Source organism: Euphorbia lathyris, chromosome 1 (assembly GCF_963576675.1).
Source record: "Euphorbia lathyris chromosome 1, ddEupLath1.1, whole genome shotgun sequence".
Lineage (NCBI taxonomy): Eukaryota > Viridiplantae > Streptophyta > Magnoliopsida > Malpighiales > Euphorbiaceae > Euphorbia > Euphorbia lathyris.
In genome coordinates this window covers 56,503,359-56,517,519 of record NC_088910.1, presented here as the reverse complement: position 1 = coordinate 56,517,519, position 14,161 = coordinate 56,503,359, and the positions used below count along the sequence as shown (strand labels likewise).

Sequence of the window (14,161 nt, the reverse complement as noted above, 5' to 3'; positions counted from 1 at the left end):
TGTTCAAAACTATCAGTATTCACCTAGGCGAAGTTGAATAAAGGTAGGAAAGAATCATGACTTACCCAAGCAGCCTCAAAACGAAATGGCTGATTACCAGGTGTTGTGGTCGTTGGGTTTAAGCTAAGATCAATGGGTGCATGATCCGAGCCATTTCGTTGTAAGTGTCGTACTGCAGCTTCTGGAAAAGCAAGACGGAATCTATCATCACAGAGGACCCGATCAAGGCGACAGACAATACGGGTCTGAATAGAGGAGCCTCTGAACTAAGTAAAGCACGGCCCCGAAAATCCCATGTCAATCAAAGACATATTATTTATCCATGCGAAGAACATTGTACAACGATCAAGCACACTAGGAGATCCTCCCTGTTTTTCACTCATGCATTTAATACAGTTAAAGTCTTCTAGAACAACCTATGGTCCAAAAATTTGATTCGTCAAGGCAGTCATTTCCTCCATGAATTGCCTCTTAAAAGCCAACTGAGGTCGGACAATTTTGATTTTCGATTTTGATTCCAATTTCAAAATTTGGACCAAACATTTTTAAAAATAATTGGATTCTAATTTCATATTAAACCAAACAAATAAATAAATAATAGTTATTCCGATTCTAATTTCGTAATATTCTGAATCCGAATCGGTTACAAAGTTTGAACCAAGTGTTCTTAGTTATTAGTAACTTTTATTTACTATCCGAAAAGAAAACTTAAAAATATGGTTACCCTCGTGAAATGTGCTGCTGCGGTTAAAACCTGCTACAAGAAAGAAGCAGCCATGGGTTTCGCTAAACTTCTTTATTTTCAGTCACCCTTGTGAAATGTGCTGCTGCGGTTAAAACCTTCATATGCGGATGAGAAGAATAGTCGAACTAAAAGAAATAGAAAGAGGTCGGAATCGGAATCGGAATCGAATCGCTCTCTAAAGGCGAGCAGAGGGAGGAGTACGGCGTCGACTATAACAATACCAGGCCTTTGTTAATCAAGGACCAGTGGGGCGCTCGATTAGATGAGTTGGAGGAGCTCTCCGATACCAAATGAAGAAATTTTAGGTTTTTAATTTGAAACTTCAATCATCTTGTTTACTGTTATTTACTTTGATCGAATTGGTAAACTTTCTATATTTATTCAAATTTCATATATGTACAAAACCAATTAAAATTGTTGTCCTTTCGGTCATTAAGGAGCCACTTTCTGACTCACTTGATAAGAATGCTACCAATGCATAACTCTTACTATTTCTCATAATCCGTGTTTCCTTTTACGTAGTTAATTAGGTATCTCCCACTTTTCTTGTCCAAACAAGATTCAACCTGCTACAACAAATAAGCAACCATGGGGACTAACAGTGACAAGAAAAGGAAGATGAAGAAAACAGAAGCAAGCCACGAACCCATCAGCCAGGAAACACCATTGCTCCCCAAAACTCAAGGAGATGGGAAAGAAATGCAAGAATTTAATGGAGCTTCATTTGTTGGAGCAATCTCTAATCTTTCAACTACAATTATTGGTGCTGGAATCATGGCATTACCTGCCACTATGAAGGTTCTTGGACTTGGCCTTGGAATTGCTATGATTTTGTTTGTTGCTGTTCTAACTGAACGTTCTATAGCATTTCTGTTGAGATATAGCAAGGCTGGGAAAGTGGATTCTTATGGCGGAGTCATGGGTTATGCTTTTGGTTTCGCTGGCCAGAAATCACTTCAGATTTGTGTGCTGATTACCAATATTGGAACCCTAATTGTCTACATGATTATAATTGGTAAGTTTACCACTTAGTAACTTGGTTCATAGGCCCCTGTTTTAAAGAAAATCAGTTAGGGAAAAATGTTGTATATACGGATTGGAGTCTGATTCATTTTCATATCATTGAGTAGGTGATGTGATTTCTGGAACATCTTCAAGTGGAGTTCATCATTCTGGATTATTGGAACAATGGTTTGGTAACTACTGGTGGACTGGCCGTACTTGTGTTCTTCTTTTTGTGACCCTTGCTGTGTTTACTCCACTAGCATTCTTCAAACGGATAGGTCAGCCTCCATTCATCTTTTTAAACTCATTTCATCCTTGCCTGTAAGGACTCATTTGCAGCTTATTTACTTCAATTTGTTTCTATCGCACTTGATGCTATTCTGATTATTGCAGATTCATTGAAATACACATCAGCCTTAGCAGTTGGACTTGCAGTTGTTTTTCTGGTTATCACTGCTGGAATCACAGTGTTCAAGTTAGTGAATGGAAGTATTGGGATGCCTAGATTACTTCCTGATGTTACTAATTTAACATCATTCTGGAATCTTTTCACAGTTGTGCCTGTTCTTGTCACAGCATTCATCTGTCATTTCAATGGTAACTGTTTTTCTCATCTTCAAATGTTTGATTGTAATGTTTTCCATTTAGAATTGAATATCTAAACAAGGCCTTGAATTTTCTGCAGTTCATACAATCCAAAATGAGCTGGAAGACTCTACTATGATACAGCCAGTTGTATGGACTTCATTAGCTTTGTGTTCAACTGTGTATATTATGACAAGCTTCTTCGGTATACTCCTATTTGGAGACTCAACTTTGGATGATGTGTTGGCTAATTTTGACACCAACCTTGGTGTCCCTTACAGCTATGTCCTGAATGACATTGTTCGAATCAGCTATGCTCTTCATCTTATGCTTGTTTTCCCTGTTGTCTTTCATCCGTTGCGTCTAAATCTGGACGGCCTTATTTTTTCCTCAGCCAGGCCTTTGGTTTTAGATAACTGTAGGTTTATATTGATAAGCATATCAATCATATCTGGGATCTTTATCGGTGCGAATTTCGTCCCAAGCATCTGGGTTGCTTTCCAGTTAACTGGAGCAACTTCTTCTATTTGTCTTGGATTTGTATTCCCTGCTGCCATTGCCCTCAGGTGTGATGCTGCATCGTGAGTCTTATCTTCTAGCTTGGAATTATGTTTCTTCTTGTGCTCTAAAATCTTTGAAACATTTTCTGAATTTTCAGGGATCCGAATTCCATAGCATCGAAGAAGGACAAGATTGTGTCTGTATTCATGATATTTCTTGCTTTGTTCTCAAGTTTGGTGGCCATATACAGCGATGCCTATGCCCTTCTTAGAAATAGTCCCTCTCCACGAGAATGATTGTTTCTGGTTCAAACAGCAAGAAAAAGCTACTAAAGCAGCAAGATTTTCGTTGTTTGCTGAAAGATCAGGATTGAATTGAGAGTATAACATGGATATATAGATTGGAAGAAATGCTCGAACTTATGCACATAAATGAATATGTGATGCATTGCAGGGTACGTAAACATATGTAAATTGATTTGAATTGTAATTCACGTTTGACTTTTTCAATTTCTGGGTTTTTCACTCCAAAGTTGGTGAGCAAGAAATATTCTTCTAAAATGTTGCCTGTCTCGTTTTTGTGGCACAATTTAATTTTTTTCACTTAAATACTGATTGCACGCAAATCACTAGTAATTACAAATTGATTTTCTAACTAAACAAGTTCCCAATTTTTTTTGGCTACTGGAACAAGATGCTTAAGAGCATTGAAAAACTCGATCTTGTATTATTCATATGTTATACAAATTACTTGTTAATAAGAAAAAAAAAACTATAAAATAATGAATAGAGACACGGTGGTACTCCAATGCTACTTTTACTTTGAAGCTGCTTTATTTTCAATCACCAATCTGAAACATGCTAAGGTCAAAACCTCCATATGCAGGAGAAATGTGAAACACTGCTTTTGTCCATCTACAATCTGGCTCCTACTCTGATGCAGTTTCAATGCCATCTCAGAGTAACTCGTTTGCCAATTAAATATTGCATCTTGCGCCAAACCTACTTCATTTAGGGAACAACCTCAAATTGAATATGGATATCTCCTCCAAATGGTTACGTCCTCCCTATCCTTTGAAATATGTACAGAAATCGTTGTTGAAACCCAAGTTTGTGCACATCTGGAGTCTTTTCTTCTCTGCCTTTCGCACTCAATTGATGGATTGAGTAGAACACATATATGGGGATGAATGAATACATCTGCTATCACCTTGAGGCTGAATGTGATATACATTACTACATTTTCAGAACAATTAAGATCGGTATCTAGCTCTGACTAGTTGAAGAAATAGGGAGAATCCAAAACTTCTTTGAGATCGAAGTCCCCTCGTTCTGGCAAGGGAGGAAAGTTCAACTTAGGGAATGACTTCTCAAAGCTTTCCAATAACTGCATGTACCAAGGAAATAATATAGTTAATATCATAAGCCAGCATATAAAATATTCAATTTAAATTTTTTGGCATTTCCATGCTTCAAGTAACCATGATATATTCAAAGAGAAAGATGCTTGAAACACAGTTTTACCAGCTGCTCACATTCTCTCAAAACAAGCAAAAATATTAAAGAAATCTGAAGAATCTGAATTGTCTGCACAAGTTGCTGAAAAAAAAAATATATATATATATATAGATAGATAGAGATACTTTACATTCTCAAGTATGGGTGCTTCATAAAGTTCAACAAACTTTTCCCGGAGTATCTTGTTCATTACATCAACATCGCACGCATGTGTCCAGTATGAATCATGGACTCCTGCAGTTAGAGAATTATATAAGAAATTAAGGTTTTCAGGCATATATATATATATATTACTTTGTCAAGAGGGCCACTATGCCAGTGCAAACCTGCAAAGTATAGATCTGCTTGTTTGCAGGCAATAGCAGTCATCATCATATGAGAACTGTCAAGGGAGTGAACAAAGTTTGGGGGGAAAGCTGTTCTTTGCCGCTTGACCATTACCTATAGCAATCACCAGAAAATGCAATCAGAAACAAAAGATAATGCAATATAAAATTGCACTTTGTCATTTATGATTTTTCTTCTTTTATTTCCTGTTCAGTATTTATTAGCAAAAGAAGAAAAGCCATGCATACGAACAAGACGGAACTATGCTAAAATTATTCAGAAACCTAAATTACATATACACATATGCTAAGTTCTTACAACAAGAGAGTGGAAATGTCCACGGCAATACCTTGTCAGTTTCTTTTTGCAGAGCCAACATCTGAAGGGAAGTCTTAATCTGCACATTACAGTATTTAACAAAACATCTTAGAGAAACACTTGAAAGAATGTTGGTTGTGTATCAAATTGCACAATTGAATACAGATACCGCCCAATGAGTGCTAATATTTCTTCTTCACTTACAAGATGCCTTCCCAGCTGTCTATAAGGTTGCACAATAGGAAGACCAAGAGGAGAGGTCCATCGAACAGGTTCATTTTCTGAAGCTATTATCTGTTCATGTTATATGTAGTCGTCAGTGTCTGCATAATCACTATTAATAGTTCTAAAGAGATGAGCAGGTTAATGTATTCCAATGACTCGGGACAATCCCTAATTCTAGACAGAAAACTGTTTCGAATTACATAACTTCATAAGAAAACTGAGCAATCGGGAAAATTAAAAATACTGAAAAATAGGAAACCTTATTTGACTTGGATGCTCCTGCATCATAAATAGTACAACAGTAAGTTTACATATTAGATTTGTCCTTCAATTCCGAATTTTAATCTCTAACGTAATATTTATTTCTATAATTCCAACTAAAATCAGAATATTCTGGCCCCAACTGTTGAGATCTAATTGTCTTGACTCTTTCACTGCTTCACTCATATCCAAACAAACCAAACGCATGTCATCTTATCAACTTTTTATACAAATGAGGATACAGTTTTTCTCACCCTCACACCCCCCCCCCCGGATCTCTTTCTTCTGTCCCTTATTATAGGCATGCATAGTATTATGATGATTGAATGATGGCTTTATATCATCTCAATCCCTCTATGTACTTCACATTCATAGCCTTATGATGATTGTGTAGAAAAAGACATGTTCGTTCTTGTGCCAATACAAAAAGAGGTGTCAAATACAAATTGCTAGCTTCAGAATTAATTAGATACCACATGTGTTCGAATGGTAGATAACTCCCTTAAATACTGCAGTCAAGGCTTTATATCTCAAAACCACATACCAATTTTTAGCGTTCAGGTAAATTGTTATGCAATCAGCATAATGATTATCCATAGTTTTGCATAATCAATCAAATGGAAATTTCATCACTTCTCTTTAATTGACCTACCAAAAGGAGACTTTGCATTATAATTTACAAGGGCAAACTAGGATCACAACCTGATCTTGGGATCAAAGATGGTAAACAAACCAAAAACTATCTTTGTAACACCCCTTAGTAGAATTATCATATCAGAACTTCCCTCTATATTCATCAAGGTCTAGAAGAACTGCGAAAACACATAGCCAAGTATTTGACCACGATTTTCAGTGAACAGTCCTCTCCATGGGACTATAATTGATGGGACCAAAGTTCATAGTCCATCTGTCTAGGCGCATAAGTAGATTAATCAATAATCCTTACATTTTCTAATAAGTGAGATATAAAACTGAAGGATACCTTTGCACATTCCCCAAGCCAGGCCATGATACTTCTAGCACCTTCAAACATTTCTTCTAAAGCCATCAATGTGGTCTGTCCATGCAGTCAACAATCATTAAAATCTTTCATCAGTACAGAAAGCACTCCGACAAACACCGACTCCAGATTATTTGCTTACCTTTGCTGCATAGCAAGAAGCAGCATACATGACTTGATTATCTGCAATGTTACCCCGCTCTTTTAGCCTCTTTTTTATTTGATCTCTGGCACCAATATAAGTGACACCATACACTGATGTCATCACAGTCTGCTTTACCAATCTCCTGTCCACCTGGGTTTCCAAGTCATGGAGGAAACTAATTAGCTACATATGGAAGTCATTCATAATAACAATCATTAATAGCCCAACCACATTGTGTTGGCTCAATTATCAAATTAAAAGAAAAGTTCCAAGTTTTAGTGATCCAAATAACACTTAATTTGAATAATCTCATAAGCATTTAGCACCATTTTGAGTGTAATAAAAAAAAGGAACCTGGTCAATTAAAAGCTTAGCGTGCATTGCATCTTTAGAAGCACGATCTTCTTCTGCATGACTCCTCATTATCTCAAGAACCCTACAGTAAACACACCAACGTAGATAAATTATGAGACTGCACATTCAAAGAGCTATTAAGGCTATTCACCATAATCTGTAGGTACTTTCTACAAAAAGCACCACAAGAACTTCAAAATAACGTAAAGAGTTGTTTTAGAATCCAATAACGGCCATTTGTTAGCAGAATTCTGTCACTCATATGAATCTTTGACGCAGTTAATATATTTATATCCTAAAATCCCAACTAGGGGAAAACTTGGCATTGTACCCACTAATGTGCCTGATGTTAATAATCAATTCATCTTTCCAGTTTATCTATACGTTGCAGTAACCTTCATGTACACATCCCAATTTCATATGGCACAAAGCAAGATAAAGCAGCATCTACCTGGAAGCAATTCCCGAGTACACATCTGCAGGTTTCTCTCCCCTAACAAGATTAACTGCAGCTGCTCCCAACTGCCAAGAAGGGTTCAATTTTTTTCAGCAAACATTGGAAACCTAAAAGAGTTTTTGCATGGAGAATGACTAACTTAATTGGAATCAAGTAAAAGTTCACTCCAAAAGCATTGGTTCCGGAAGGGAAAGAAAAATCCTTTTGGTTTCCAAATTCAAGACCTTGGAAATTCCTCATCAAACAAAACTCAAACTTTGTGAACTAAATTTTATGCACCTTTCTTATTTCATAGCAAAGAGAGTTGCTTACCTTGTCCCTGCCAAGGGCAGCATAGTGTTGCAAACCGTTACAGGAACCATCCTAGAAAAAGAAATGACAACATATATAAGAACATAATGTTCTAAAATGTTCAAGGTAAGGAGACAGTCAATGCAGAGGTTACATCTGCCAAATTTTCATCATAAGCCATCATAGTAGGCATTTACTTTATGTTGTCAATAAATTTATCATATGTCCACATAGAATAGATACCTGGTGAACAGGGATATGTGAAATAGCACTCTCTGGAGAGGAGCTTCTCAATGCTTCTGAGAGACCAATGCATGTCGCCAAGCACTGAAAAGGATCTTCTGCACCCAACCACCAGCGTCGTCCTTCAAGCGGTCTGTCAGTAGAATCAAAAATATCATCCAGATGATTTTCAGCAAAAGCTATCCGACCCTCGTTGGATAACTTATCTACACCACCAGCATATACATTTGCCAAATGTATCTTCAGCCATCGCAAGCCGGAATTCCCAAGAGGACGCCCTTCAGCAAACTCCAAAACGCCCCGACACAGATCAGAGCCAAGATGATTCAAGTATGGATGCATGGGGTATGCACGACCACGAAAATCAAGATTGTGAGGGTAGTAGAACCCTTCCTCGTCCTTAATCTTCCTAGCAACCTGCTCCAATAAATACCATCAATATCCCACAATGCGAGCAATAGCATTAAACATATCCCACTTAAAAGGGAGCTTCTTACAGAGAGTTTAAGTTCTATATCACACCGTTGTGAATGCCTCTCTCTGTTCTCTTTTCTCACATTTTTCATTTTCCACTTCCATTTTTTAATTTCAGCTTCATCTTCTGTTACTGGTTCCTCAGGCAGAGGAACCTTTAAGAAATTGCAACAAGGAAAAACGAGTGAGAAGAATAATACAATAGAAAAACATAGGAAACTAAAACAGCAAAGCTAGATTGAAGATCTATATTTTTTTCTCAGGAAAAGGCAACTCACATCTTCACGGTCAACCAAGCCAGCAAGACAGCCTCCATTTGCCCATATTCTGTCAACTACTGCAAGCACCTTCTTGTTTATTCTCCACTTGGTATTGCCCAGCGTATCCAGGGCCTGGTTCAAACAAAGAGTCCAAAAACATGAAAATTCCCATTTTTAATGCAATCAAAGCAGGGGATGAAAATTCTAGGATCAAATGCAAAATATTACATTTGCGTCCATGCTGCAATACTATTACAATTTTTTCTTATAGCATTTTACAGAGAAGTAATGAATATTTTCCTCAGACCTCAAATACGGGTTGTAGTTGCTTTCTTGGAGTCCGTTTGATCACTTCACGTTGTTGTTTTGCTCCATGTGTTCGCATGACGTAGGATGGCAAAAAGAAGTATGAACCTTGGTCATACCTAAAATATTGCCAAAATTTACAAGTTAGTAAAAGAATAAGAATTTGCACACAATACTGATCATCAATTTCTGCCGGCCACAATTCATATATGATTACCAGAACACAACTTTTATTTAATTGTTAAACTTTTTCCAGGAACTACCAACAGAATTGGAGACTATTATGTCATAAAGTTAAAGCTTAGTTGATAAATTAAAACCATTCTTAATCCAAACTTCATAGGAAGAGAAAAGCATTTAAGAACATAGAATGTAAAGCATAAATTTATTACCCTGTCCAGTTTAAAGGAGGCACCAACATCGGCATGTAGGGGATGACCATGTGCCTGGCCTATACAAAGTGATACATAAATTAATGTAAGCTGTAGTACCATAAAACATAAGAATATATGACAGTTTAATATTTGTTCGATTATAGGTAAAATAAGCCTGCAAAAACATAATTTGAGATAATATCAAGAGCAATAACTTTTTACTTACAGATTTCTCAAGGCCTTTACTAACTAGAGGGTCACACTCAATAACACCATATCTCCGGCTAGTTTTCCTATCCAGAAACACAAAATTTTAGACACAATTGCACGCTAAAGGGAAGTAATCATTAAATTAACTAGAAAACGATCTCCTCACTGTGCATCTTTCATGACATTTTTAAGGGTGTGCACAAATGCAGGCCGAATATCAGGTAGGCTTTCTCCCGATTGATTGACAGGAGGTTGTATATAGGCTGTTTCCATTAACAAATGAATCAAGCGGCAACCAACCTGAGATGTTAAAGAAACATTTAAAAAAATAAAAATAAAAAATAAGAAAGAAAGAAAAATGCTTGCAAGTATACAACTACAGTTGTTACAGACAAACCTTTACTTGAGCTTCCTGGCCCCAGGGCTTTGAATTATCGTGGGCCTTCACTATTCCTCTCACTTGCTGAACTTTTTGCTTTTTCAAGAGATGAGATACTTTTTTCCTAAGGTTTTCCTGTTCTTTAGTAACTTCGACATTGATCACGGGATCTGATTCACCTTCAGGTTCTTTTCCTTCTGATTTTTTCTTCTTCTTTGTCTTTTCCAAGAATTGATGTATCCTGGTCTAATTCATGCAGGGGACATCTAAATAAGGACTGATATTGATTGGATACTTTGCTTACAGTTGCAAACTGACATAACTTGAACATCATTTATTTGGCAATATGCAAAAGATTTGGCATATCTATTTCAACTTAAGAAATATGAAAGAGAATGTGCAAGTACGATAGCAAAAGGCACAAATTCAATTTAACCTTAAACTACGTAGACAAGCATAAAAGATGAGGTGAAGGTCATTCAGTTATGCATATTAAAAGAATGTGCATTGCGTTTCTTCTAATATAATTATCAACTACCTCACTTTGCATGTGAGATGATATTATGACTTGCATTTCCTATTATTCATATAGTTCAAAATAGAACCAAATAAACAAATTTTTGTAACAATTGCTTAACTTTCTTCCATGTACCACTTCTCTATAATTATATATTTACCAGTACTGTTTCGAAGGAGAAAATGTTGAATTTAAGGCTGCAACTAAATCAAATATGAAATAAAATAATAAACGTTAGATAAGCTCACTCACCTCATGCTCAATTGCCTCACCTACTGCCAATCCAGCTTGAACCACCCTAACACATCCGTTCCCCCCATTAAGAGTCATCAACAATCCCATCAGCTTGTGCATAGTAATAACCGCCATCATATCCGCTGGAAGGGCTTCGAAATACGGTCCATGGGACAATTTACAGTTATGTTCGCCGCACAATTTCTGCTCTGCCGCAATTGCATCTCTGAAAGGGTCAAACCAACCAAGAAACAAAGACTTCACATAAGGCAAATTGGGCGCCAACTTTTTCTCACACATGTCTGTCAATAATTCCTGATACTCTTGAGCTGCTTCCTCCCAAGCCTCTGTCTCTATTTTTATTTGCCTCTTTTTAAGAAGGGTATACTTTCCTATTGGTATACCTGCTATTGTCTTCTTCTGTTGAGACCTAAACTGCAACTCTATTTGCTGGTGCTGTTTTTGTGTTTCCTTTATATGTTCTTGCAGCTCATCAGACCCTGAAAAGTCTGACTCATCCGTCGAAGCAATTGTCTCCGCAGCTGCAGTAGCATATCCTTTAAAGAAGGAAGGGAAACCAAAAGGGTTTATCGAATTAGTAAAACTAGGTTTAATCAAGTCATCATTATGAGATGATAATAAGCTATTTTGACAAAAAGCCAGAACAGAGTGAGGAGAATTAGAATTCAGACGTGTTTGAGGTCTGATTTTCTCTAGAAGGTTTGAGTCCTGATGGGATTTTGTGTGATCTGATAAAAACTTGAGCTTCTTAGAATAAGCAGCTCGTTTGGGCAAGCTCCTCCACATGTTACTGGTTGACAAATGAAGAAAGAGGAAAAGTGCAAAATAACAGGGGAAAGAATTCTAAGGAAAAAACGAATAGCGAGAGAAGACGGACATTGATAGAAGAAATCAGATTCAGAATGACAACGGGAAATAAGTTGAGGCCAACGGTGAAAGTAGCCGCCTTTAAACCCTCCTTAAAACCTACATACATACAACGATGGAACGTTTTTCTTCCATTCCTCTATCGTTTATCCATGGGGTTTTAGATCCGACCCGATATTTGAGACACAAGTTCATAGGGTAAATTACACCCATGGCCACTAAACTTTACCCATTCTAACATTGTGACCACTCAACTTCAATTTTTCATGATATGACCATTGAACTTTACACTTTATTATACAGATGGCCACTGTGACCATTGACCAGTCTTTTTTAACCATTGACTCCCTTTTTAACTACTGTTTCTCTCCTTTCACCCTTCTAAAATCTAAAATTCTCATTTTACCCTTCCTCTCTTTCTCTTTCTCTTTTTCGTCCCTTCCTGCCATTCGTCGTAGACCTTGACTTGGTATAAGAAACATTATAGGAGGGAGTGACGTGTCACATTGGACTTGTCACTAGAATGTCGGCATTTTCCCCCCTACTACTACGGGATAGGACCTCTGATGTAACATTGCTGCTTATTTATGAATGAGATCGTCCGTGTATCGTTCACTCTGATGTGCCTTATGTGTTACTTGTGATTGTGCATGAATGTATTGGTTGCCTATGTTCTTATCGTGTATGTGTCGATATATCGCCTATATAGGGCTTATGTCTAACCATTATGTGTACCTATTGCAGATATGGTGAATTAACTCTCTTGGCTGGCTTACTTCGGGTAACACCACACGAGCTCCCTCGACGGGCCCTATGACATTTGGTATCAGAGCCAAGTTCATGATACGGAGGAAAAAAACCATGCCAATCACAAATGCAAAGCGAATAGAAGCCCTGGAGAGGTGGTTCGAGGTTCTTGATCTCGAAAATTTGACTGCAGCAGTGGTAGAAGATGGTAGTCGAATTGATGACCTCCAAGAGGTGATGGGAGACCTACAAAGGAAGGTTGGAGATGGGCATCCAACCAATGTTGAAGTTAATATACGCATTGATAACCTCGAGGAGGCAATGTCAAAACTCCAAAGTGGAGACGAAAAATCAGACCCGACGGGGGCCAAGGTGTCAGAAACAATAGCAATTAAAGCCACATGGGCTAATAAAATAACATTGAAAGCCACGGGGGCTAGTGTTGAACTATTTGAAGCCGTGATGGCCAATGCTGATGTCTTTAGGGCAATGATGGCCCATACTGAAATTTTTGAATTCGTAATGACGAATGAGCATGCTATTCGGGAAGTAATAGTGAAAAACAATTCAAATACAAATCAAACACCTGTGGGTGGTGGGCCTCAAGAAGGCAGAATTATTAATAATGACAATTCTAGTTTTGTAGGTGAAGAAGAAATAAACAAGCTTACGACGGCTGTGAGCCATGTCGAAGTTACGCATGAAAAAATATTTGATGAGATGGATCGAATACGGGAGAGTTAATAGACGGAGTCGGCACCGCAAGACAAGAGATAAAAAAATGTGAGGCAAAAGATAGAAGAGTTACATGCAAAGGTTGAATCTCTATCCCTAAATGGGGGAAGTCATCGAGGGTCCGCAAAAATTAAAATTCAAGACCCAAAACCTTTTGTAGGAATTCGAGACAACAAGGAAGTGGACAACTTTTTGTTCGACTTGGGAAGTTATTTTGCAGCTACAAAGACAAGCCTAGATTCGGAACATCTAGCAGCCGTACTGATGTACTTGGAGGGGGACGCCAAACTTTGGTGGAGACATTGTTGGAGTTTAGTGTCCTAAAGACAATTGTTTTAGGATATTAATATTAATGAATAAGTTGTTTATTTGATCATTTGTTTAATCATATATATAGCATTAAAATGTAACTATATATAAAGGCACAAATCTTTCATAAAGAAAGTAACCCTAAGTTTATTTGAGTAGTTATAAAGTGTTCATACAAGCATGAAGTGAGACTGTACTTTATAATAGACCAATAGACTTAAAGTAAACCCAAGTCAAGTAATATGTTATAGGGGTTGGCATATTACTGTTGAGACTTGCATGTAACAATGTTTTCTATCGAGACAGAAAGCTGGTCTCACAAGCTTTAGATATTCAGATATCTAGACAGTTACATGGATCCGGTGAAGGAGTTCATTAGGATTGGGACCCGACTTGAGATAACAGAATGGATTGATTTATCTAATGTGTCAACTGTTCATCTCATTGGTATTAGTAGGTATAACTAATCCTCAGACTCAAACATTCGTTAATTAGTGATTCTAGATTATGGAGTCTGATACTTTGATTCTGTGCGAGCACGATCCAACAGGTGAGAGCCTGGGGTGTGTGAGAGCAGGGTTGGGTATCACACAAAGTAATTGCAGAATAGTTAATGTCAGATTGAGCATTCGTCACTCCCGATAAGTGGGAGATATATCTAAATGGCCGCTTGTGGTGAATTGACTGAAATCCTTGCAAGGTGATAGAGTTAAGAGTAGAAATGAACATTTCACTTAACTTATCTTTCAGAGTG

At 37.4% G+C, this 14,161-nt stretch overlaps 2 protein-coding genes across 2 annotated transcripts; one reads left to right on the top strand and one right to left on the bottom strand.

Annotated features, from left to right (window-relative positions):
- The first annotated feature begins 776 nt into the window (after positions 1-776).
- Positions 777-3,345, top strand: LOC136233963 (amino acid transporter AVT6A-like). Its single transcript, XM_066023703.1, has 6 exons — positions 777-1,050; positions 1,268-1,760; positions 1,876-2,028; positions 2,144-2,347; positions 2,436-2,901; positions 2,994-3,345. The coding sequence occupies exons 2-6, from the start codon at positions 1,334-1,336 to the stop codon at positions 3,130-3,132; spliced, it is 1,389 nt and encodes a 462-aa protein (XP_065879775.1). The 5' UTR covers positions 777-1,050; positions 1,268-1,333; the 3' UTR covers positions 3,133-3,345.
- A 62-nt stretch (positions 3,346-3,407) lies between these two features.
- Positions 3,408-11,734, bottom strand: LOC136233954 (DNA-directed RNA polymerase 1B, mitochondrial). Its single transcript, XM_066023696.1, has 19 exons — positions 10,747-11,734; positions 9,996-10,223; positions 9,765-9,898; positions 9,615-9,681; positions 9,407-9,465; positions 9,016-9,133; positions 8,727-8,840; positions 8,472-8,603; positions 7,975-8,391; positions 7,753-7,803; positions 7,435-7,505; positions 6,984-7,065; positions 6,627-6,779; positions 6,467-6,541; positions 5,203-5,292; positions 5,030-5,077; positions 4,680-4,794; positions 4,484-4,587; positions 3,408-4,222 (listed from the first exon to the last, which is right to left on the bottom strand). The coding sequence occupies exons 1-19, from the start codon at positions 11,533-11,535 to the stop codon at positions 4,112-4,114; spliced, it is 2,958 nt and encodes a 985-aa protein (XP_065879768.1). The 5' UTR covers positions 11,536-11,734; the 3' UTR covers positions 3,408-4,111.
- Between the last annotated feature and the right edge of the window lie 2,427 nt (positions 11,735-14,161).

What these genes read in the sequence shown, in the direction of transcription:
- LOC136233963 (XM_066023703.1), top strand. Translation starts at nt 1,334, where the DNA reads ATGGGGACTAACAGTGACAAGAAAAGGAAGATGAAGAAAACAGAAGCA. An exon ending in TGTCTACATGATTATAATTG is followed by an intron (nt 1,761 to 1,875) that starts GTAAGTTTACCA and finishes ATCATTGAGTAG; the next exon opens with GTGATGTGATTTCTGGAACA. An exon ending in CCTGCTGCCATTGCCCTCAG is followed by an intron (nt 2,902 to 2,993) that starts GTGTGATGCTGC and finishes CTGAATTTTCAG; the next exon opens with GGATCCGAATTCCATAGCAT.
- LOC136233954 (XM_066023696.1), bottom strand. Translation starts at nt 11,535, where the DNA reads ATGTGGAGGAGCTTGCCCAAACGAGCTGCTTATTCTAAGAAGCTCAAG. An exon ending in CTGCCCTTGGCAGGGACAAG is followed by an intron (nt 7,506 to 7,752) that starts GTAAGCAACTCT and finishes CCTTCTTGGCAG; the next exon opens with TTGGGAGCAGCTGCAGTTAA. An exon ending in CTTCTTGCTATGCAGCAAAG is followed by an intron (nt 6,542 to 6,626) that starts GTAAGCAAATAA and finishes CTGCATGGACAG; the next exon opens with ACCACATTGATGGCTTTAGA.